Source organism: Carassius gibelio, chromosome B23 (genome assembly GCF_023724105.1).
Source record: "Carassius gibelio isolate Cgi1373 ecotype wild population from Czech Republic chromosome B23, carGib1.2-hapl.c, whole genome shotgun sequence".
NCBI lineage: Eukaryota > Metazoa > Chordata > Actinopteri > Cypriniformes > Cyprinidae > Carassius > Carassius gibelio.
In genome coordinates this window covers 12,677,104-12,703,383 of record NC_068418.1, presented here as the reverse complement: position 1 = coordinate 12,703,383, position 26,280 = coordinate 12,677,104, and the positions used below count along the sequence as shown (strand labels likewise).

Below are 26,280 nucleotides of genomic sequence, written 5' to 3'. Positions count from 1 at the left end.
CTTGTGTTTGATATAAAGCTCATCTCAACAGGGTCCACAAGTCTTTGAACAGAGTTTATAAGAGATGAGCTGAACATTTTATGCTGCGTTTCCGTTTTCCTTCAGCAACAAATATTCTCAACCAATGCTCACAGGAAAATAATGCCTGGGGCAACATTTATGCAAAATGGCTTATTTGCACATTTGTGGCATGTTGAAAGTGAAATGCCCGCTTAGTAATGCTGACACTGAACCTGAATTTGGCAAGCGATAGAAATGAAATGTTCTGGTGAGTGGTGCTGAAAGGTTTATGCTGTATTACGTTTTGAATGCAATAATGTAAAACCTATAGTGGTTTACTGTATACCTATTATACAATCTTTTTTACTTGGTTTACGTTTACATTTTTACAATGAGCCTGTTGGACATTCTATCATTTCAATCTGAAGACTCTCTCCTCTCTACAAATTGCAGAACAAGGCAGTGTACAAATGAAGCTACCTTCGAATGAGAGAATCATTTCTATTTCGTCACCCTGCATTCTTCTCCAGTTGCACACGAGAGTGCTGCCTTTTTGCACATAGACTGTTGCTAAGGCACTGGAATGGTGACAATGTCTTTGTGTGTTGCGAGCAAAAGTCACTTCTTTGACTATGCAGCAGCCTCCTCTTTGAAAGCCCCTGTTGTGTGTCAGTGAATGAAATAAAATTCAAAATGTCCTTGTGTTCACAGTTAGTAAATTACATAAGCTGGATATAAAGTACACAACAGCGACTGTCTGCAGTATGTTTCCTTCATAATATATATATATATATATATATATATATATATATATATATATATATATATATATATATATATATATATATATATATTCTATTTTCACTCTTTTAGCTGCACAACATAGATATACATTTTATACTCTGAATGAGAAACAATGAATACATCTGGATATACATTAGCTTTTTTTGTATTTACACTGGTTCTGCACATAGTTCTTTGTTTTTTAGTGTGTATTTTGTGCTACATTTCCTTATTTAAACATTGTATGCATCTCAGTTCTGCACTGTTTAAAAGCTCAATATGGTGATTCAGTAGCATGGATATTATTAATTCTTGTAATAATAACCCAGTATGAAAACATTCTTCGCTTCAGCGGTCTCTCCTTGAAACTGAGTGAAACAGAGGAATGGATTGGCTGAATCTTGACAGCGTTCAGTAAATGGTTTCTTTGATGACACTGGTGGAGAAGGTCTGGTTGCTGCAGATGCTGATTGAGTGTCTGGTGAGAACGTGCTTCTGTTTCTTATGGCGGCATGGCAGGATTAGGTAGCGAAGCGTGGAAAAAAAAATTTGCCGGTAATTGGCCGAGACGAGGTTGTAGAGGATGGGGTTGATGGCCGAGCTGACATAAAAGAGCACATTGGTGATCATGTAGAAGTAGTGATAGAAATCGAAGAGAGCTCTGTGGAAGAGAAAAATACAGTTTGTTGGTGCAGCAAGTATATAAAATATTTTTACTGGTAGCTGTTTTTATCGGAACCAGGATCAGAATTGTGTGAATAAAATGTGTTACCAAATCAATACATTATTTTAAAGCAATGTAAAGGTAAAGGCTTACCCAAAAATGTTAAATTATGTTTTGTTTTTGTTTTTTAAGTCTGAAAGCATCAGTTCATATTTATAGCAACCTATCTATCTATCTATCTATCTATCTATCTATCTATCTATCTATCTATCTATCTATCTATCTATCTATCTATCTATCTACGGATGCATAACATTGATGTTTAGTTACAGTAAAGACATTAACAATTTGAGAAAATATTTCCTATTCAAATACATGGTGTTTTTCCCCTTAAAATAATTATTAAATTAAAAATATTTCAAATTACTATCAAGTAAAATCATCCTTTGTGAGCATAAGTGACTTTCTAAAACATAAAAAAACCTTACTCTTAACACCAAATGTTTTTAGTATATACACATCAAATGTTATTTATATGCAAACTGAAATATGCTTGTTTGTGATGACTTTGATGTGCTGCATGTAATTATTGTGAATCTGTTGTTTTGCTGAAAGAGAGAGCTTATTTTTTTTTCAGGAGCAGCTGAGAGAGAGAAAGAAAATAAGATTTTGAATAGTGATTTGATTGTGTGTGTCTGAGAGTAATATTCATGTGAAATGCTTCAAATGAAGGTTGCGTTTGACCTGCCTCAGTGCAATCTCATGAACAATCTTATATCCCTTGGGTTCATGTCTCGTCATCGCACACAAAAAAGGAAATTGGGTTTTGACTACATTGGGCAGACGTCATATTCATAATCCATTATCCCTGTGATATTTGATCACATCAGGATTACTATATGTAGCAGATCCACCGAAGACAGAACCAAAATGAATCTCCATCAGCTCACAATCCTTAAAAACTAAAAAAGTCTAGTTCTTCCTTGATTGTGCTCATTGTAGCAGCCTGGGACCTTGTAAACAAAACTGTCAACTCTCCCTTGGAGCTAATAAAAATCAGTACGCCAGCCAATTAAATTAGGGCTTGATGTTTCCAAAAGCGCTTACAATTTTTGTGTGCAATATACATCAGGCATTTTATAACCAGTCTGTGGCCATGTCATCTAAGGCAGCAACAATGCCTAATCTTAATGACATTAATATCTTCCCATTCATCTGCTAATAAAAAGAACTAGCTATATTTCTGAAACCCAGCAGAGAGAGAGAGCGAGAAAAAAGAAACCCATCAGACAGCCACCGGCTTAGGAGACAAATGGACTAAATCATCAGCAAAACGAGTTTGGCTCTGATGACTTATGAGACAGATGTCTGCCCTTTAGCTCTCCATATATGCATTTTACACATGTATTTTATTTCAAATGTAATATGCTTTTATCATAATTTCAGTCTTCACAAGACACTTCTTGAAAGTATTTAAAATCTGAAGACTATTCTTTCAGCTTGAAGATCTTTAAAGTATAAACAATGAGTATAATAATTCATATGCAATGTATTTTAAAATATGAGTAGTTGGTCATCAGGCTGAAGCTTTTGATTTCCCCAAGGCAACACTGATGATGAGCCCTGCATGTGAAAGAATCATAAATCTGACATAGAGATCTCTCCCTTTGATGTGATTTTTATGAATGATGAATACATTCAGTGGCTGACTGGTTGTATATGAGATTGAGAATATTATACAGAAACCAGAGTGATTCTGTAGCAGTTTAGTTTGTCATAATGAAATGTATGCGTGCAAGACTCACATGTCCCGAGTCTCCTTTCATATAAATGAGAAGACCTTAAATAAATAAAATAAACTGACAGTAGGAGGCTCGTATTCAGAGCCGATCCCTTCCTATACTCAAAATATGCCAGCTGCGTAGGGCCCCCAAAACAACAGCCCCCCCCCCCCCCCCCCGCTCTCAAAGATGATTTTATTTTAGTTTCGATTTTGAATTGAATCATGAAAGCATGAATGATAATTTCTTTTAATGCGGTGCGCTGTCGCCCTTTCTATGTAAATATCAGTCAAATCATGTAACATGAATATGAACAAACACCCCGACAGTATTAAATTTTGCCCTACAAGTTACCTTAAATCTTTGGTATGATAACCAAACTGCATGGTTTCCTTAGCAGAGGGGTATTACTTTTTGAAATGAAAAGTTTTTTCACCTTGTGTGTGACAAAACTCCAGAAAAAACCCCCAATATAATTATATTCTAAAGCCCTTTAGAATAACATAGAAAGGAGCCTGAGCTTTCTAATCTAAACTAGTTTTGAATAGGCAAGCACCATTCATATTTCTAAATCTAGATTTAATTATAATCGTAACTTATGCATTTTTCAGCAAGGGTTCAAATGCCATGTTTTTCTGGATATTTGACATCTAATCAGTTGTTTTGTGTACTGAATCATAAAAGAGTCCCATCATTTATCAGCATATGCTTGAGGAAGCTCACCGCAGCATAAATCTGCATTCAGTGAGCCACTGATAAAAATCACATGTACAAGCTGTTCGGATTGGTTTGCACCATGTGAAAGTGAAAGTGACATTCAGCCAAGTATGGTGACCCATACTCAGAATTTGTGCTCTGCATTTAACCCATCCGAAATGCACACACACAGAGCAGTGAACACAAACACACACACTGTGAGCACACACCCGGAGCAGTGGGCAGCCATTTATGCTGCGGCGCCCGGGGAGCAGTTGGGGGTTCGATGCCTTGCTCAAGGGCACCTAAGTCGTGGTATTGAAGGTGGAGAGAAAGCTGTTCATGCACTCCCCCCACCCACAATTCCGTCCGGCCCGAGACTAGAACTCACAACCCTTCGATTGGGAGTCCAACCCTCTAACCATTAGGCCACGACTTCCCCATGTATGAAGTACTGCTCTGTATAAATGATAAGCTGCGTGTAGGAGCATAAGGCACAGATTTATCGATCAGGCCCTAAATCACTGAAGAAAACTCCCAGAAATCCCTACCACCACCAGATGCATTGTGATTTACTGTATATGCACTGCTGTTGGTACGTGCTTCCCAGAACAAAGGATTGATACTGTATGTGAGCTATAGTCTGCAGTGAGCTAGCTAAAGGCTATTCTTTTTTTCTTTTTTACTTTATATGTTTTTTATAAGCTACTTTGTATGCTATTTATAAGAAGCTCTTGGACTTCAGCAACTTTGTCTCTAAAAACAGATGAATTTTATATTGGACGGGAATTGCAGTTCCGATTGTGCATCTATAAGCTCAGCATTTGTGCATACTGTCCAAAAAGAGAATGCAAATTGAAGATTTAAGAGAATGCGTTTAGAGTTTTATTGTATTGTGTGGTGATTGTCTTTGAATCGAAACTTACGTTGTCCATTCAGTGACATAGCAGTACATTAGTCTTCGAGCATGATATGGCAGCCAGCACACCACAAAAGCAATGACCACGGCACCTGTGGAGAATAAAATAAAATAAAAAAATAGGTAAAACAGTCATAATAAGCAGCATTTCCGCCTTTGTGCAATAATCGGTGTAAATGAACAGTTTTCAAGAGCCCTGCTGATGGTTTCAGCATGTAATCACATTTGGTAGAAACAGATGACTCTTTATTTCCTGACAGAAATGGATTGGTATCCGCCAATTTTACATGAGCCATTTATTTTTCTCTGATCTGTCTCATACTTTACCGATCCCATTTCAATTTATCCTCCGCTCCAGGTCTTATCCGAGTCAAGCAGGGATTGACTCACTAATCTCTGTTGTATCTTTGTATGAGGCTCTTGTCTAGAGGCACAGACCTATTGATCTCTGATATAGTGCCATAACACACATTTGCTTCCTGATTCTGTTTCCTCACACTTTATGTCCATATCAATTTGTTTTTAGTTTCAACTAATAAGCTTCAACATTATAATCCTTATTCATGTAGCAGAATACAAACTGTATGAGCAAACAATTGTATTCAAATTGTCACATTGTCAGACAGTTGAATATCATAATTTAAAACACAAATGGCTTTACATAGCAATTTATTTTGCTTGTGTTTCATGAATAATGCAAATATAGAAGATTACAAATCGTGTATGCCTGGAATGGATCTGTGCCATGCATCGATATGAAAATGAATGTTAACATATTCTACGAATGAATGCCCTCCTTGGTCTTGATCTATTTATTGTAAAAAAAAAAATACTATTAAATGTTAGCGTGTGCTAGAATACTGTCTCTCATCTAGTAAACGTTTAATTCATATTCAATATGTTGTTTGTTCAAAAATGTTAAGGAGCATTTAGTTATCATTATAGTCAACTTTTTTTTTTTACTTTTTTTTTGAAAGCCCCCAATAAAAAGATAATTAATGCAAATAGGTTTTTAGCCTGTTTTTTTTTTTTTTTACATAATATATTACAATGTAATGTAATATTTTTTAATATTTAATATTTGATTTATCATCATATGTAAAATGTTAATACATTAATTGTTTTATTTTAGTTATTCATTTATATACAGATTTTTGACCTTTTTTGTTTTATTTGTCCCTTTGGTACAATTAAGCATTGAATTTTTCAGTGTTGGGGAAGCTACCGTGGAACTAATTTTAAATAGGCAAACTGCAGTAAATCTGATGAAAAATCTAAACATAGTAAAAAACATGGTACAGGAATTTTTATTGGGGATTTTAACCTGTCTGTTGATCTTCTGAACAAACTGATTCACAAGAATGAATCACATTTTCTGATGCTACATCTGAGAGAGGACTGTTTAGTACAAACTAATTGTTAATGCAAGTTACGGTGGCAGCAGATACTTTTACCTAGTGCAAAATAATTCAATATTCTGTTATGTGATCTTTTGTGCAGTAAAATAGCTAATAATTTGTTGTTACAGTATTTACTGGAACTATGAAGAATATAAGCTTGGCAGATGATTTAAAATTGATTCATTACAATCAAACAATACAGCTCCGTTTGTTTATTTCTCGGCACCAAAAAAGAGAACTGTTAAAACCGTAGGCTTTCAATTTCTTTCTGGATCAAACTAGTACTTATTTGTCACACAAATTGAGATTTAAATGGCTTTGTGTGTATAATTGTGTGCGCTTGTCTACGAAAGAAGGAGATTTATGGGATTCCTCTTCCGTTTAAAATGGCAGCAGAAATGCTGACTCATATAATCTCCACTTTTGTAAAGTACATGAGCAACAGTCCTTCTGTTTTGGTCTACTTTTCTTGATTGATTAAATCTTGCCCAGGGTTATTCTGATTACCCAAATTGAATTTTTTTTTCTTTATTCGAGACTAGAAGCAATTAAAAGATAAAGCCCAAGAGAAGGAAGCTGGAGACAGATAAATATTGGCCTCAGTGTGTTTCTTTTGAAAATGGCAATCTGTCCCAGTTATCGGGGGTTTCCACCACTAGCAAATACATTACAAATACAGTCGAAACTTTTCCTTTCTTTTGATCATCTATTGAGACACATAAAAATATAGAACAGTAAAATAATTACGAGAGCCGCACAAGTCTCTGCCTCTCACATGATCAAAGTAAAAAAGTTCATATTCTTACATAACATTTTTTTTAATCATTTAAGCACACTGCAGTAAAGTGGCTGACTGCTTTAGGCAATTTGACTGTAACTCTTTCTCTGCGGTTAATTCGAATCCTTCACCACCATTATAAACGATCTTGTTTTCTTTGATGAATTTAATTTTCTCCTCATTCCACCTGTCTGTCTCCTTATCTTATCACTAAAGGAGCAGTAAACGAGTGAGTCACTATCTGAAAGTTAATATGTCTTGACGATCTTGGCCCAGAGCATGGATGAATTCTAGAAATTCAATCATGAATACACATTTGTCTGGTTAACTTTGAAATGAAAGGCATTTGGCTACATGCATGTGATATGTGTGTGTGTGTGTGTGTGTGTGTGTGTGTGTTTCAAAAGGCAGTCAGACTTTATTTGTTCACAAAGCCTGGCTGATCCCACTCCTCCCAATAGCTTTGGATTTATAAAGAAACATAAATACATATCAGTGACAGATCACACAGAAGAGGATTATGCCCTTTTCACAGCAGCAAAACACTGACTGCCGCAGACAGCACTTTCGACACAAATAAATGTGTACAGATTACAAACACACGCTGTCTACACAATAATGCGGTATTTTCAATGTGTATCAGAAGCTGCCTGAAACAAAAAAATAAGCTTGTCCAGCTCATGTTTTTGTACCAGTCTGTATTGTTTTCATTTGAAATCATTAGATACATAAATGCAGTCACACATGATACAAATCATGCCTGGTGCTGTGCTTTGATAAGACCTAATTAGCTCTGTTATTTTAGGTTTATGAATATGGTAATTAGGCAGTGCTATTGAGAATTTTGTCCATTAAATTTTGCCACTTTAATTTTTTTAGTTGGGGGTGGGGGTGGGGTCAGATTAAGACTCATTAACCAAATGCTACTTGAATTATTCATGGAGCTTGTGTGAGGCAAATTTGTGAGAGAAACAACAAAATGGTGTGTAATATCTTGTGGGAAGCAATTATTAGTATCTGAAAAGGAGCAGAGGTGTTGCTTCCTGTTCTCAGACAGAGTGACGTTTCCTGTTACAGTTCTTGCACAGGGTCAAGATGAGCACCGAATCACATTGCAAACCAATGAGAATAAATCTTCCTCTCTCTTTCACTCTCTCTACAAATGTCATAAGTCATTAAGTCTTTCTGCTGTTTGGATTTGTCTCTCCTAAATGCTGTCATACAGCCAGATACCATCTTTAAGGTATCTAAACTTCTTTTCTTAAATGCGGTCACTAAAAAGCTACGCTAAAATGCCTCTCTGTGATGTTACCACAAGGCATCGCTTACTTACAGATCTCAGGCTTCTGGAGAGGATGTAGATTCGTAAGAGTGAGCAGGAAGGAGGGTGCTGAGGCTGTGGCTGTTCTATACACAGACATTAATGTCTTGAATTGATGCGAGCCGCAACAGGTAGCCAGTGCAGGGAGATAAATAGAGGAGTGTAGTGGGCCCTTTTGGGCTCATGGAAGACCAGTAGTGCCGCTGCATTCTGAATCATTTGTCGAGGTTTGATTGCGCATGGTGGAAGTTCAGCCAGAAGAGCATTGCAATAGTCCAGCCTAGAAATGACAAGGGCCTGGAAAAGAATTTGTGCAGCATACTCTGTTTGTAAGGGCCTGATCCTTCTGATGTCGTGTAATGCAAACCAGCATGATTGTGCTCTCTTTACAATGTGGTCCTTGAAGTTATGTCACTTAATCTACAACGATATGATCAATGATGAACTGCCTTTTACTGTCATTTTGCCTCATTATTGATTCACTGTTTTTCTAATTAATGTTGTTCAGTTGCTTTGACACAATGTATTTGTTTAAAGCGCTGTATAAATTAAGGTGACTTGATTTGACTAAATATTAAATATTCATACTAAAGAAAAATATCCAGGTCATCACAACATGAAAAGTTAAAACATAAGTTGCAATTTCAAGAAATATTTGTTTAAATATTTTATCAGCAAATATGTCTGTAATCTTCAATATTCTATATATTAAAATTCATTTAAATTATTCTGTTGAAATTATTTATAATTTAGTTTAAATATTTCTTGAAAATTTCCTCCCATTTTATCCACATTTAACTGAGCATTGTGTTATTTTTATTTATTTATATAATATTAGTATTTATTAGTATTTTGAATGAGCTTTTTATTTTTAATTTTATTTTACTTTTGCTCATTTTATCAGTTTTTTATAAAATAGTGTAGCTTTAATTTATTTTTCTTAAATGTTTAGCTTTAGCAAGTTTAGTACTTCAGTCTAAACCTATTTATTTTGAAATGCCAAATAAATATTTCAGATTTTTATTTTATTTGCAAAACAAAGTCACACTTCAGTTTAGCCACATTCTAACTATTAACTAAAAATTAACTATAATTTTGCCTCAAACTATTTAGTTGCTGCTTATTAATGTTTATTAAGGTATAGTTTTTTCAGTTTAGGTATGGAGTTGGGTTAAGGGATCTAAAATGAAAATAAGGCATTAATTTGTGCTTTATAAATACTAATAACCAGCCAATATGAATGCTAAAAAAATGTTAGTTAATAATGAGAACTGGTCCTTAAAATATAGTGTTACTTATATAGTATAATTCTGGTTGTATAAGATTTATAAATATGAAAATGATTTGTTCTCTTTCATTATAGGATGCAGATTTACTGATTGAACTTCTGTAAGTGCCTGCTTTGGATCCAGTTCAAGAATGAAAGTGGGTAATTCTGATTCAGATTTTTAACAGCACTCCATATAAATTCAAATTCAGATGAAGTAGAAGCAAGTGGAGATGACATTAGATACATTTAGAAAAATGGATAAAAGCAAAGCCAACACGCCCTGACCCTGTACGAACCTGCTGGGCACAAGAAAGTGTCCTCTGCAGATTTGCCTTAATTAGAGTCTTTCAGATAGCAATTTGCAGGCTCTTACATCAACTATGGATCACTTCACCCACTCACGCTGTCACGCTGACAGATGAAGAGTTTAGGGGCAGATTGCTTAATTCTTAGCAAACTCTGCTGGATCTTTCAGACACTGCATTATTGGACACAGTAAGAAGAGAAGTAGACAACCTATGGGATGTGGATATAATGGGCTGAAGTCAGGTCAAGTGTGAGAGAACATGCATTTCAGTTGGGAAAACAAACGCTTACATGCTTTAATACTTCTCACCACAGGCAGGATTTTAAAACTGATATAATCACACATGTAGAAATGAGAAGCATTTAATTTGTGTTGTTGTTGTTGTTTTAGTGGGAACGTCTAGGTTATGTATGGTAACCCTCGTTCCCTGAAGGAGGGAACAGAGACGCCACGTCGGTGACCGACGAATATGGGTTATCACTTCGATAGACCAATCTACTTCGAGTGTAAACTAAACGAGCCAAAGCACATTGGCATGGAAATTATTGTATCCAGCTGCCGCTGATCACTGCGTGAGTATAAGAGGGCAGCAGGTGCAATGCATACCAGTTTTCACTGAGGAGCCGAGCCGGGAACCCGGCAGCTCAGCGGCTCTACAGCAACCATGGCGACGGGACGTGGTGACCGGTGACCGACGAATATGGGATCCCTATCAAAGCGCCATGGGTGCTGCCCCTTCCAGTGCCCTGTGCGAGCCGCCTGCGCCCCTATTAGGTGTAGGCCGGGGCTCAGAACAAGTAGCTCCACTCAACGTTGTCAAAGCACTACCTCACTGGGTGAGACTGGATAACACTGGGAAAACGTACCCGGTCCGCTTGGAGCCGGGACGCTGCGGAAGCCCCATCCTTCCCGAAGGAGGTCTCGGAGGCAAATACACATATAGCATCCGTTTAGGAGTATAAGGAGAAATCTGAGGTGATTAAAACCCTCTTGGGAAGGCAGAAGTCTGCCAGGGAAACACGGGCTCTAAGGCTATACCGTGGACTATACACATACGAGTACCGCTTAGGTCTCAATATGGAACCCAGCCTTCCATGGTTCTCACGAATTCATCATGAAGGCCTGGCGCCGGACGTCCAGCTGCCTAGGGTGATGGAGGATCTCAACAGGGTCTACAGTACGGACACTCTGGAGCAGTTTTAGCAAGCCGACACTAACCGGGGCCTCTCAGTGCCACTACCCGTTTGAGGTGAGAACACAGGAGGATACCGGCTCTACACGAAGGCTATAGAACCTAGCGAACGTGTTAGGGGTCGCCCAGCCCGCAGCTCTACAAATATCTGTCAGCGAGGCACCACGAGCCAGTGCCCAGGAGGATGCAACACTTCTAGTTGAGTGAGCTCGCAACCTGAATGGGCAGGGCACATCCTGAGCCTGATAAGCCAGGGTTATGGCATCCACAATCCAGTGGGCCATCCTCTGCTTAGAGACGACATTCCCCTTCTGCCGGCCTCCGTAACAGACAAAGAGCTGGTCTGAGGTCCTGAAGCTTTGCGTCCAGTCCACGTAGCACCTTAATGCTCGGACGGGACAAAGCAAAGCCAGGGCTGGGTCTGCTTCCTCCAGGGGCAGCGCTTGCAGTTTCACCACTTGGTCTTTGAAGGGTATAGTGGGAACCTTGGGCACGTAGCCAGGCCGGGGCCTCAGGATTACCTGGGAGTCAGCCGGCACAAACTCTAGGCACGAATCGTCGACCGAAAATGCATGCAGGTCCCCTACCCTCTTGATGGAGGCCAGTGCAAGCAGGAGCAGAGCTTTCAATGAAATAAACTTTAGCTCAACTGAATGCAAAGGCTCGAATGGGCCCTGCTGTAGGGTTTTAAGCACTAGAGACAGGTCCCAAGAGGGTATACACGAGGGCCGGGATGGATTTAACCTCCTGGCCCCTCTAAGGAACCTGATGATGAGAGGTCATGCTTACCCAAAGACTTCCCATTCACGGGGTCATGGTACGCAGCAATAGCGGCAACTTGGACTTTGAGGGTGGAGGGAGACAGCCTTCGCTCCAACCCTTGCTGCAGAAAGGATAGCACGACCGCAATCGGGCATCTTCGGGGGTCTTCTCGGCGAGAAGAACACCACTCAACGAACAGGTTCCACTTCAAGGCATAGGCGTGTCTCGTAGAGGGTGCTCTTGCCGAAGTGATGGTGTTCACTACCTCTTGGGGTAGGTCACCTAGAACCTCCGCATCCCATCCAGGGACCAAACATGGAGTTTCCAAAGGTCTGGACGCGGGTGCCAAATGGTGCCCCGTCTCTGAGTCAATAAATCCCTCCTCAGAGGAACCGGCCAAGGAGGGGCTGTCGAGAGGAGCACTAGTTCGGGGAACCAGGTCCGAGTAGACCAATATGGAGCTACTAGCAAGACTTGAAGGCCCAACAGGCTCAGGTGCCGGAGCACCACATCCCTGTGCTCGCACAACTGATCTCGAGACTGTGCTAGTATCAGCCAATCATCTAAGTAGTTGAGAATGCGAACACTCTGCTCTCTGAGAGGAACGAGAGCTGCCTCCGTGACTTTCGTGAACAAAATAAGCAATTTTAACTAGTGACACGGACCCTGTTTTATAGTGTCACTGTGTTTCCTGCCAATGACGTCATAAAATGTTGTGTGTTTTAATGGACCAGTGACGATCGCACAAAGTAGCTTTATTCGGTTGTTAAGTGATGACGTAAGAAGCGCTGTTTCCGGGTCCAAGCCTCAACTCGCTTCACTTGAGAATACGACCTCAGCAGCCGTTTATGAGCACTGTTTATTCATATTAATCATTTAAGCTAAACGCTTTCAAACTTACGGTATACGCTACAGTCTCCCTGCTCACAGTGTCCCAAACACAAATAATTTTTTTATATTTTTTTTATATTTATATTTTCATTGTCTGGCTATCTGGGACTTCGGTATGGAGTTAAAGGTTAAGATTATAACTTTTTCGCTAATATTCTATCACATTGTGAGTTTATATTAGCACCTTTTGTTGTTTTCTCATGGTAACTGATAGAGCGTTTGGACACGGAAGTGCTGCTACGTGACGTCAGACTTAACAAGCGAATAACAGAACTTTTAAATGTATCTAGTATGATAAAACATACACACGACCGGAAGGAGCAGAAGGGCTCGACTGTTGCATAATAAAAACTCCGCTGCTTTTGAGCCGTGTGTTGCGCTCGTTCAGCTTCCTTGTTTCGCTTCGACAGCTTTCAGTCTCACCTTTTTCATTTCTACTACGTCAATTAATCATTAACTCATCCATGAACATGATTTCTGCCTGAGTCCCATCAGATTGCATCAGCTTTGGGCGTGAAGACTTTCTGTTTTCAGAATTTCTTCAATTATCTTTGAAACATGTACTGACAACCATTTATGATAAACGAAATTATACATAAACTTAAATGTCATTTTCATGAAATCATGCATTTCGTGTCATATGATTCCCTTAGTTTACTAAATGATACAAGTTACGCTTTGTGCTCTTAAAGCGATTGTGCCATACATTTGCATCAAACCCTCTCGTATGATGCAGTAAATTAAATGAACAGTAAGTTTTGAAAATAATTGTCTCCCCCATGGTGCTGAAAGCTGATGTGAGAGCAGTCAGTGTAGCAGTCTTAGATCAGTTCACTGACCCTTAATGGACGCTGCAGTCAGCTAGCAAAACAGATTAGCTCTAGAGTCTTCCCTAGAGTACATATCTCAACTGCATCTCTAATGGAAAAAATTATGCTCTTCCTGTTTATTATTATGTCCAAAGTGAATTAAACGGCATTCTGAATGAAGTTAAACTGAACAGCTAAGGCACATATTTTTAGCTCCTGTCCGTCAAGTCTCTCATTTGTTAGACCAGCACAAAACATTTTCTAAATCCAAGCAACGGTATGAAACCTTAGAAAGTGCTGTGGGGAGTAAACATCAATTTCATTGCACATACAATATTCAGTTTTCATTTGCAAGTAAAATGAAAGAAAAGAAGTAGGCAGATAAAATAGAGATGTTTGTGGAAGCAAGTAAGGCAGTACATAGAGCCTGTGCAGATATTAGCTTTTTAATAGGTGTCTTTTGTGATAAACACACGTGACAGCCTTGTCCTGTATTTTATAAATGAAATGCTTTTCACTGTTCCACTGTGAAGAGTTTATTCATATATAGAGATATTTGTATTTGGTTAAAAGAGATGACCAGGCTCCTTATTAGCTTTCTGTTTGTTGATCAATACACTCAGTGGGACACTGCACAACACTTATCATGATAATAAGGACACACACACACACACACACACACACACACACACACACACACATTCTCCTACAGAATGGAATAGGAGGGCAAGTGTCTGTTAAAGGTTTTGATAGCTGCTCAATAATAGAGGTAAATTGAGGCTGTAGCTCATATAAACATCAATATTGTCTGTCTGGAATGTGCAAAAACAAGGATAATGCACAGGTGTGCATTAAATCATTTTAATGCACTATGTGGAGGCAAAGAGCCACCTGGGGCAATACATACTGCATTAAACATCAACTTTAACATTAACTAGTCCATGCTGTCACAGTACTATGGTAATAGCGGGATATTTTGCTGCCAAATTGTGCAATAAAGTCATTGGTTTGTATTGGAATGAAGCTCAGCCAATTAGATTTTAAGATGTTGTACAAATCTAAGATATAGACTACCGTTCAAAACTTTGGTGTTGGTAAGATTTTTCAAATGTTTTTGATAGAATGAGATATTTAAACAAGACTTCATTTATTTGTATCCAAATACAGTGAAATAATATAATGATTTGAAAAAAACCTTCTTTTAGAATATATTTCAAAAAGTACTGCTCAGAATTATTATTTTTTTACTATTATCATCATTAAAACAGACACAATTTGTGCATCTTTCAGAAATCTTTAAAGAATTAAAGTTAAAAAGAACAGTATTTATTTGGAATATAAATATTTTGTAAAAGTATTTTTATTTTCCTAAAAGTGTCTTTACTGTTGCTTATGTTCAATTTAATGTATCCTTAATGAATACAAATATTAATGGTAGCATAAGGTACTTTGTTGACTACTTAAAAAGGTAGATAATATCACTATTAGAAATTAACCACTACAAACGTGTTCTTATTTAATACATATTTTTTTTTACTCTTGTATATTGTATGCATACATTTTATATTAATACAATTTTTTATACTGTATACTTAAAAAAGCATAAAGGTACTCACGCAGCACCATGACTCCATGGCGCATTGATTGGGCACGGTTGGGTTCAACAGCAACACTGAGCATGGTAGCGTTGCCTCCGATGATACAGATGCGATTGTCCTGAGCAGACTCCCGAAACATGCGCAGCAACTGGCTGGCTATAACACCATTTAATGCTGAGATCACTGCCATGGGAACCACAAAGGACAGGAAGGCATTCACCTTGAGGAAAAGAGAACAAGGAAAAAGAGGGAAAAGGTAATTAAGACTTTTTTTTTGGACCGACACAATGCTATCTCCAGTTGGCAGGACCTGCAAGGGTGTGTATGATAAAAGACAGGAAGTCAGTTGGAATAAATTTGAATTAAACTGATGAATTATGTGTTTATGAAAACATTAACATGCATGCAATTGACAAACACTTTTTTCCAAAGCAACACTGTGTTTATTTATTGCTTTCAATGTATAGACTATATTTTATAATTTCATGCATTTCCAGAGTATGTCAAATAATATATATATATATATTTTTTTTATACTTACTTTTGTTATCAGTTATGTATTTACACGTAGCTATTATCATTTTTATCATTATCCGACCTGGATAAAACATATCCATTTCTAAACTACCCCATAATGTACACACACACACACACACACACACACACACACACACACACACACACACACACACACAGTAATTATTGCTGCAAGTTGTGGGATTTCTTGAACTGGTCACTCCCTATATCCATCATTCATTTTTCACCAGCTGATCTTTTGTTCAATTTCATTGTTTTGCTTTTGCCAAAGCAAATTAATCTCATGCTTTCTGGAATCTCCACCGCATGAAAACCGTTTTATTTTTTGCCAAGATTTTGCCAAGACTATTGAAATACACCTTAGCCCTAATTTAGAAGAGCATGGTGTTGGTTTATGCAGTCATGTTAAATCGGTGTTCAGCAGATGACTGGAGTTAAAGAGCCCAGCACTGTTTCTTCCAGACTGAGAAACATAAAAGGGATCTGCAGGAAAACATTTTTTTAAACACATTAAAAACCTACTGAAGGGAGAGAGGATGGGAATATTTAAAGTCTTTAATGAGAAAGGTCAGAAATGTTAGAACTGAACATGTTCTAGAAGAAAGTGTTCTTTTTTGCTTGTTACTGCAAGGTTGGGCCAGGGCTACTAATTAAAACCAAACAGGACTCAAAAGCAAATTTAAAAAAGTCATTGCCTCATGATTTCGCCAGTAAACGGATTTTGGTGCTAAGATGATGTTGGATTACATGGGAACAGAATATCATATTGTATTTTTGTTTTTGTGCATATCTGCCTAACCAAGTACAAACTTGCTTCTAATTGTAATAGGTCCCTTCAAAGTGAGCTTTGCTTTGCGGCATACTGGTGCAATTAATCTCAGGAATGGTGTAGTGGTTTACAGGTATAAAGCATATGATACAGGTATAATATATAATTGGCAGCACAACAAAAAAATAAAAATAAAAATAAAATAGTATGTTGGAATTCTCAGTATAAAAAAAATCAGTATGTGTGTATAAATCATTAAATATAAAGTAAATCCTGGTGCAGATGTTTTACAGCAGTCAGTGTGTTATAGCTGCCAATCAATGTGCCTGACAGTTTTAATTATGTTGTATTCTGAAAATGATTTAGCAAAAAGCTAAATATTTATGTGCTGTATCCTAATGTTTTATGTAACCATTTTTAATTTATGTTTTAACACTTTGTGCTAGTTTATGTTCTAATGGTTTCAAGAAAATTAATTGGATAATTAATCACGTATTACATAAATGCAGGCTCTCTCACTAATTATGTTTGTTATCATCAGTTCTCACATTGAGCAAAAATGAGAATGCAGGGAGGAATTCTCTCTGTGTTTATGAAGACACACAAATACAAGCAAAATTAAGAGAGTTGGTTGCCATATTTAATGAAGCCATGGAAGTACTGACAAACAAATGTGATTTCTTTTTGGGACTTTTTAGCTGAGTTCAGTGAAATGCAAAAGCCTGACCAGCCATAAACCAATGTATATAAATATGGCAGAGATTACTTTAAAAAGTAAAGGAACTGTCAAAAGTCTACTAGTCAATCTATTATTCAGCCATGGCAAGAAGACAAACACAAAACTTTGTGCTTTTATTCTTGTTTGATTGCCCTGGCAACACAGGAATGTTTTGTGTGTGATTGCATGCACCGTTATTTTTATTATTATTATTTTTTTTTACTTGCATTCAAGCTGCAAAGAGCCCATCTCCATGGGAACCACAGAGGTAGTTTAAAAGAGTTCAGCCACCTTATTAAATTGACTTTTGTGTTTTGAGACAATTCATGTTGTTTTGAATGATAGTGTTGGTATAATGGAAAACCCGGACCTTATATTTATACATGATTTATTTATGCATTATGCAAATGCACCTATATGAGCAGAGAAGAATATTATGCTTGTTTGTGAGTCATGTTTAAGTTTTATTAGAATGTTCCCTCATTGGTGACTGGAGAAGGTCTGCACTGTGGCTGTCTATGAATGTTTGTCAAAGAATGTTCAGGAAAATGACATTTCCATATAATTTCTCCATCAAAGCTTTCCAGCAGGTATGCTCAGTTAGGCAACAGTGCACATGCACACTCGAATAAGCAAACAAATCATGTGGCAAATCAAATTCCACTCAAGTGTTTGCTTGTCGAGGGCCGGAGTCCTGCATGGATTAGCCAAACCTTGACTTAATGTTCACTCTGTTTTTATTTAGTCTGGACACTGAAGCTGCAATACAAGTATTATCATGGCTCTGTCTTCGTGTTCCAGACATTATAGTGCTTTATAATAACAAATAAAAATATAATTAGGACTGTAGGTAAATAGAAAAAAAATAAAAATAAGTAATTTCATGAAAACAAATGAAATGGATTTAATGATTTGCAAATGATGCATTAGAAAATTCAAACACATTATGGCAAATAAGGGAAGCATAAAACAGGTGTGACAAAACGGTAGAATTTTTAATTTAGGTCGGTTCTTTCCAAGCCAGTTCTCAAAAGACAATGTAGCAGATGTTATGGCATTAAACTACATTTATCAAACAAATTGAGAGTTGAGGTACAAATCAGTCATATTTTCCCAGTCATAGGTTTCATAACTCATAGTCAGCTACCAGAGTATTGCTATGATTTCCATCAATGCAACCCAGGTTTACAGCATCTGTTTTTTTTTTTTTTTTTACCTCTTTGTTAAAAGGCCTATGAAATCTCAGCAGTTTTCCTCATGCTATGCTCCTTTTCTGAGTAATAGCACAGCAATTTTCATATGTTTACAAACATTCGTGACATGCACACAATCTCCATGCTCTTCTCTCCTGGCCTTCTGACAGGAAGTGACACGACTCTATCTACGGAACTCTGTTGTTCAGGCTTGAGACAGTCAGTGATACGGGTTGGATGGCTCCAAAAAACTGTGCCTGGGATTGTTTTGAAAGAGCAGATATTACAGCTCTGTAAAATACTGTATTACAAGGGTGTCAGACTCAGTTCCTGGAGGGCCACAGCCCTGCACAATTTAGATATAACCCAAATTAAACACACCTTATCCAAATAATTTAATCATTTAGGCTTATTTGAAAAGTAAGTACAATTATGTCATCTTTCTACTAATTTACTCATTTAATTGATTTATTTACATCTGAACAATAAACATGTTACAGTATTAATTAATATTTGTTCATGTTAATTAAAGGGGGGGTGAAATGCTATTTCATGCATACTGAGTTTTTTACACTGTTAAAGAGTTGGATTCCCATGCTAAACATGGACAAAGTTTCAAAAATTAAGTTGTACGTTTGAAGGAGTATTTCTGTTCCAAAAATACGTCTTCCGGTTTGTCACAAGTTTCGGAAAGTTTTTTTCGAGTATGGCTCTGTGTGACGTTAGATGGAGCAGAATTTCCTTATATGGGTCCTAAGGCACTGCCGGAAGAGCGCGTGCTCACGTATAGCAGAGCACTGAGAGGCTGAGCACAGACATTCATTCACTGATCAGAGCGAGAGCGTCGCGAAATGTCACAAAAGGAGTGTGTTTTTGGTTGCCAGGGCAAGACAACCCTGCACAGATTACCAAAAGAGAAACAGCATTAAGGGACCAGTGGATGGAGTTTATTTTTACGGAGCATCAACGGAGTTGTGCAAGTGTTTTTGTTTGTTCCCTGCATTTCGAAGGTGCTTGGTTTACAAATAAGGCCCAGTTTGACGACGGATTTGCGTATCGTTTATTTCTTAAGGATGCCGCAATCCCAACGAAAAAGGGTCACGATCGTGTGTTGGAACCGCATGCGGAGAGTAAAACTGCTTAAAATTTCTCTGCCTCCTTGTTAGTGCGTCCGCCTCCCATGCCTGAGACCCGGGTTCGAGCCCGCTCGGAGCGAGTCGTTGCTGCTGCTGCTCTCGTTCAGTTTCAGCCTCGGGATCTGATTCTGGATCATAAATAAACGGCTGAATCTGTCTGTTAGCCATGGTTTGTTTTGGATGTTTTTTTCCTCACGGTAAAGTCACAGCTTCCAAACGCTCTCAACACAAAAGCCTACTGGCGCTCGGATTCTTTAGCTCCGCCCACACGTCACGCCTCCAGTCGGTCGTGTTTTTCCAGGAAAAATCGGTACAGACTATCTTTCTATAATAAAACTAAAGACTTTTTGGAGTTATGAAGGATGCAGTACTACTCTATAGGTACTCAAGATTAACAGGATATTGAGTGAAAACGAGCATTTCACCCCCCCTTTAATGAAAAAACAACTGTTCACTGTTAGTACTTGTACTAGTACTTGTTAGTAAATGTTGGAATTATCATTAAGTAAGTTTAATAAATGCTTTAGACATATTTTTATTGTTAGTAGTTATTTAACTAAAATTAAACCAATTTTAATGCCGTACCATTATATTCAAGACAATACATTTACTTCTATAGTACACTCTTAAAGATAAAGGTGCCAAAAGAGGCCACAGCAATGTCATAGAAGAACCATTTCTGGTCTCATCCATGGCAATGTACAATTTCCAGAATACTGCTGGCTCTCCATCCTCAGTGCTAACACTGGTCTGTGGACAGTTCAGATCCTACAAAAAATGCACAAACAAAATGCAAAAGTAGTCATTTTAATAGCATAATGTCATTTGATTTCTGTTTTAGAAGTAATAAAATGATCTTACTTAAAATTTTTGTTTGAGGTTTTCCCTTTTGAATTTTTTATTTCGCTTTCTGGTGAAGAGGGCTTCACTAGCCGCTCTCTACCAAATAAGCAGTGGTGTGTGCTCATCTATCCCTGTAACATCCAGGCAAGATTCAAGTTAACTCAAAACGTCTCAAGGTTACGAATGTAACCCTGGTTCCTTGAAGACGCTGCGTCGAGCGCTTTGGGGAATGTCCCTGACGAGACCGACTCTGAATATCGTTTGCAATCTGTCCAACGGAAGGGCGTGATGTCACGGGCGGGGTGATGTAGCGACCAGGAAGCTATAAATGCATGTGCCATTCAGCTGGCTTGTTATTTGTTTGTAATCTTTCAACCGCACGAGTAACCACCTCCAAAAGCTCTTCATATTGGGGCGACAGGGGTGGCGAATCCCCAGTAACAGTCTCCACATTGACCTCCTTGGAGGAAGAGAGGTGGAGAGCTGATCCCTCACCCTGGGGGGAAGAAACCGATGAGCGTGCTTCCGAACCCAGGGTTTGGGCGCCGGATCTGGCAGATGAGGAAGGAGATAAGGACTGGCCCGTCTCCTCGACGCTGCTCGAGTTCCTGAAAAGGAACTACATTTACACATTGAGGTAGTTTATGATGTGCTAAGTAGCTTTTTATCCAACACAAATGTTCCTCAATTTTTCAGCAGTACCAATGGACAAATAAAATAGATTACTCATATTTTAGTTACTTTATGGAAGTTTATTTACATGACTTACATTAATCTATTGCAAACAGTGCTGACATCAGTGAATTGTACTACACACTGGCACACATGTACATCACTCAGATGTCTACTTCATATCTAGGACCTATTAGACATACTCATATGAAATTCATATTGAAGATTTTCCTACCATATATTTAATAGACATTTAGTAATCGTATTTAAGATGTATATGGTTTAAAATGTATGTAAACCCACTTTGGAGAGGTACGTGTGCTTCCTGTAGCTCCTTTGTTAGCTGTACATAATAAAACCGGTTTTTACAGCAAAATCACAACTACACTATACCATTCAGTGTCTTTACACGTTCAACAATTTTCTCTACAGTAGTTCAACAAATGTAAATTTAAAATAAGGAACCATGTTTTTGGTTTGTAATACTCACATTTGTAAGCACCCTCATCCAAGATTTCTTCCATGTTTGATAATGAGGTATTCTCTTCTTCTTCTTCATGGTGTATCTTCTCCCGTGGCCTCCTGGGATAGAAAAGTATCCATCGGATGAGCACTCAAGAATCTGGGCAGAAGAAGTAGGCCATCCGGGAACTTCTCGACTACTCTTTTATGAATACTGAGGTTTCGGACATACTTATTCGCTTGCCTACTATAGTAGAGAAGTAGGCATATTCGGATATACTTTAAAGGTACAGGTTGTAGTACCTGCCACGAGAGGGTGCACTACCAAAACAATAACAATCGCGTGGTTTGATGACACTAAGAAGGAGCGTGGAATGATGGGATCTGTTGTCTTCTACCCAACCGCTGACGGCCATCAATCAGACAGGAAGATAAATCATGGATTTAACGGATGAGGTAAAGTTTTATAAATGTTGTGTTTGATGTCATAATTTTCAAACGCGAGTTCAACGATTTGCGCGAGTAGATTACATGCAAAGTCAATGCAAAGATGCGATCAGACTATGGATCAGAGGCATCTTTGTGCGGGTCTAGAGACGCGATGCTCCGCGTTTGGTGTGTATGCCCCAAAATGCTAATCTTGTTGATCGTTATAATAGCATACATTTTTTGTAAAAATACGAATCAAAATAACTCACCTATCGAGTAAAACGATAGATCGCGAGATCGGCATCTCTTTCTAGTTGAAGTTTGAACAGTAATTATTTTCCATAAATAAGTAATACAATTAACCATAAAACGTGCAAGAATAAGTAAATAAGGAACTGCTTGAAGCAAGCTAGTGGTTTGCTGGATGCTAGACAGTACTTCTACATTAGTCCACGACACTTTTGTCATGTGTCATGTGTACCCACACTTTCTACGTCAGTAAAGGCGGTAACAAAGGGTAACTAACGTCATTGACAGGTGACTGCACTGCCTCGTGTCACTGTTTAGAATGGGAATTTTCTCATTATTTACAAGTAGTTGAAAACATTAGAGATATTGTAAGTAATCAGCTGGACAAAATATATAACACTAGCCTAGTGGTTTTTGGATATTTTACAGCAAATATCTTACAAATTGTACCTTTAAGTAGTCGCATGTGCAAATCGTGAAAGAATTAGTACGTAACCCAGGTGATTCTCAACTACTCTTTTATGAATACTAAGGATTCTGACATACTTATTCGCTCATCTACTGCTTTTTCACTACTATAGAGTACAGAAGTAGGTGGTTTCGGACGCAGCCTATTGGACAGTTGTTATATGAGTGTTTTGTTCTCTGTTTTCTTGTGACATGGTAATCTGTTCTTGTTTTTTTCCCTTTCCCTTCTTATTCCCTTTATGTGCCTGCATTGTAAAAGATGTTTCCAAAGATCCATATGACACATCAAATCTGATTACATTGAATATAAATAATGTTGTTTGTCTTGTTCTACTTTTTTTTTTTTGGTTTGTTTAAATCAGTCATGAACAATGGGATATTTAAAGTTATATTTATACTGTATATGTTAATTTGTATTGCATTATTTAATATTGACATCCTGAGGGTGATTTATTATTGGGCAACACTGTTGTAATGAGTCGTCACCAGACGGGGAATCCATCTTGCAAGCTTTATTAAACAATTCGTGGTCGTACAGGCAGGGGTCAAAACAAGCAAACACAACAGTAGAGGTAACCAGAATCGTCGTCAAACACAAGCAATAGATCGGGATCACAGGCAATATTCAGAGTCCAATAAACAACCCAAGGTCAAGAGGCGGGCAGCAATGGTTCAAGAAACGGCAAACACACAGAACTGGTAAACGGGAAATCAAACACGGGAAATAACGCTTGGAAATGTCAGCCGGAGCAAAACAAGACTTCGCGTTAAACTGATGTAGTTGTGCAGCTTATATAGCGGTACAAATAAGCTGCACCTGTGTGGGTGCGTGAGTGTCAATATTCAGGAGATGGAGCCCTCTGCTGGCCAGTAGAGGGAATCACGGGGTTCGTCTCCGTGACAGAGCCCCCTCCCTGCGAGCGACTCCTCGCGCGAGATGGTAGATGACGTCGGGGTCTACCGCGTGGTCGAGGGGCCGGTCTCTCCGGATGTAACTGATGAAATTTAGTGATGAGGTTGGGGTCTAGTATGTCGTCAGCATTGACCCAGGATTGTTCCTCCGGACCGTACCCCTCCCAGTCGACCAGATACTGCAGGATGCGTCCACGACGTCTGGAGTTAAGAAGTTCTCGCACCTGGTAAGTTTCCTCAGTCTCAATCTGGAAGGGCTGAGGGCTCTGCTCACGGGACCTCCCCTCTCCCTCCTCTCCAGGGGCAACAGCGGGCTTGAGCAGAGATACATGAAAAGTAGGAGAAATGCGATAGGTGTCAGGTAATGCAAGACGGAATGAAACAGGAGTGATCCGATGTGTAATTTTGAATGGACCCACGTACCTTGGACTCAACTTCTTGCAGGGTAGTCGAAGACGGAGATCTCGGGTAGAGAGCCACATCCATTGTCCTGGTTGGTATACAGGCCCAGGACGCCGACGGTCGTCAGCATGTTCCTTTTGATGGAGGATGGCTCGTTGAAGATGTACGTGAGCTTGGTTCCAAGTCTCCTCACTGCGTTGCAACCAGTCCGTGACGGCGGGTACGTCGGTGGGTTCCCCGGACCAGGGAAACATGGGAGGCTGATAGCCTAGGATGCATTTAAAGGGGGTGATACCAGTAGCTGGCTTGACCAGGGAGTTCTGTGCGTACTCAGCCCAAAGGAGGTACCGGGCCCAATCTTCTTGGTTGGAACTACAGTATGATCTCAGGAACCGGGTGAGTTCCTGATTGAGTCTTTCGACCTGACCGTTGGATTGAGGGTGGTAACCGGAGGTCAGGCTCACGTTTACATCGAGGGCTTGGAAGAAGGCTTTCCAGAGACGAGATGTGAACTGAGGGCCTCTATCCCAGACGATAACTTCAGGTAGTCCGTAGAGACGGAAGACCCAGTTACAGAGTAGTTCAGCAGTATTGAGTTTGCGGGAGTAAAAGGCACATGGGTGGAGTTTAGCGGTAGAACTCTGGCGTTGAGAGAGAATAGCCCCGATACCAGTGTTGGAGGCGTCCACTTCGATGAGAAACGGAAGAGATGGGTCAGGATGGTGGAGTATGGGTGCAGTCACAAACCGTCTTTTTAGTTCTTGGAATGCTTGGAGAGCAGCCTCTGACCAGTGTAGCCGATGGGTTCCTTTTTTGACCATTGACGTGAGGGGACTGACCACAGAGCTGAAGTTTCTGATGAAACGGCGGTAGAAATTAGCAAACCCCAGAAAGTGTTGGAGTTCCTTTAGTGTTTTGGGTTCAGACCATTTGAGAATGGCGTTGACTTTGCTCTCATCCATGGCGACCCCCTCTGGACTGATGACGTACCCCAGGAAGGTGGTAGAGGTGGTATGGAATTCACACTTCTCCGCCTTTGCATAGAGTTGGTGTTCAATGAGTCGCTGCAGCACGGCCCTCACATGTTGGATATGTTCCTCCAGGGTATCTGAATAGATCAAGATATCGTCAATGTATACGATAACAGTCCTGTTTAACATGTCTCTGAAGATGTCATTGACAAATGATTGGAAAACCGAAGGACTATTGACCAGTCCGAACGGCATAACCCGGTATTCGTAGTGCCCATTGGTGGTTGAGAAAGCTATTTTCCACTCGTCCCCCTCCCTAATGCGGATGAGGTTGTATGCGCAGCGCAAATCCAATTTGGTGTAGTATTGTGCAGTTCGTAGCTGTTCTAATGCAGAGGGCACCAGTGGAAGTGGATAGCGAAACTTTACCGTTATCTCGTTGAGTCCACGATAATCGATGCAAGGGCGCAAACCTCCATCCTTCTTACGGACAAAGAAGAAGCCAGCTGAAGCAGGAGAAGTGGACGGACGTATGAACCCCTTCTCCAACTCCTCCTTGATGTACTTGGCCATAGCTTCTGACTCGGGTAATGATAATGGAAATACTCGGCCCCGGGGTGGTGAGGAACCTGGAATTAGATCAATGGCACAATCGTGACTGCGGTGTGGTGGTAATGTGTTTGCTTGTATCTTGCTGAAGGCGGTGGCGAGATTGTGATACTCCTTGGGCAGATTGGGAATGCTGGTGGACTCTGAGTCTAACGTGACGGCTTGCACAGGCATGGGAGAGATGGTCGGAAGGCATGATTTCTGACACTGGGTGCTCCATCTAAGAATTTGTCCCTCTCTCCACTATACATGAGGGTCATGCAGTCTGAGCCAGGGCAAGCCCAAAATAACAGGAGTGTTAGATACAGGGAGCACGTAGAATTGAATGGTTTCTTGATGTAGCAGACCGGTAAACATTAGCAGTTATTGAGTGAGGTGAGTAATCAGTCCAGACCCCAAAGGGCGTCCATCTATTGTGGCTACAGACAAAGGATTTGTACATGAAATTAGAGAAATGGTATTCTTTTTGGCAAATTCTTCAGAGATAAAATTCCCAGCTGCTCCTGAGTCAAGTAGAGCAGTGGTAGCCACACGATCGTTGTTAGTCTTGATTACAAGAGGGAGTGAGACACAGTTTAGGGGACTGACTGAATTTAAAGATGCACTCACCGATTTAGAAGTACAAGAAGAGCGACGTGACGGGCAAGTAATTCGTTGATGCCCCGGAGCGCCACAGTAGAGACAGAGTCGGTTAGATATGCGGCGGTGGCGTTCCTCAGCTGTCAGATGATAGGAGTTG

The 26,280-nt window shown here is 39.3% G+C and overlaps 1 protein-coding gene across 1 annotated transcript in view; it reads right to left on the bottom strand.

The window, feature by feature from the left end:
- Positions 1 to 842: 842 nt before the first annotated feature.
- LOC128011781 (neurotensin receptor type 1) overlaps positions 843 to 26,280 on the bottom strand; it is a 34,097-nt gene continuing 8,659 nt past the window's right edge. Inside the window, exons 2-4 of the mRNA XM_052594501.1 lie at positions 15,190 to 15,391; positions 4,851 to 4,935; positions 843 to 1,444 (exon numbers count right to left, since the gene is read on the bottom strand). Of these exons, the coding sequence (XP_052450461.1) occupies positions 1,195 to 1,444; positions 4,851 to 4,935; positions 15,190 to 15,391 (537 nt within the window). The 3' untranslated portion in view covers positions 843 to 1,194. The remainder of the gene's footprint in view (positions 1,445 to 4,850; positions 4,936 to 15,189; positions 15,392 to 26,280) is intronic.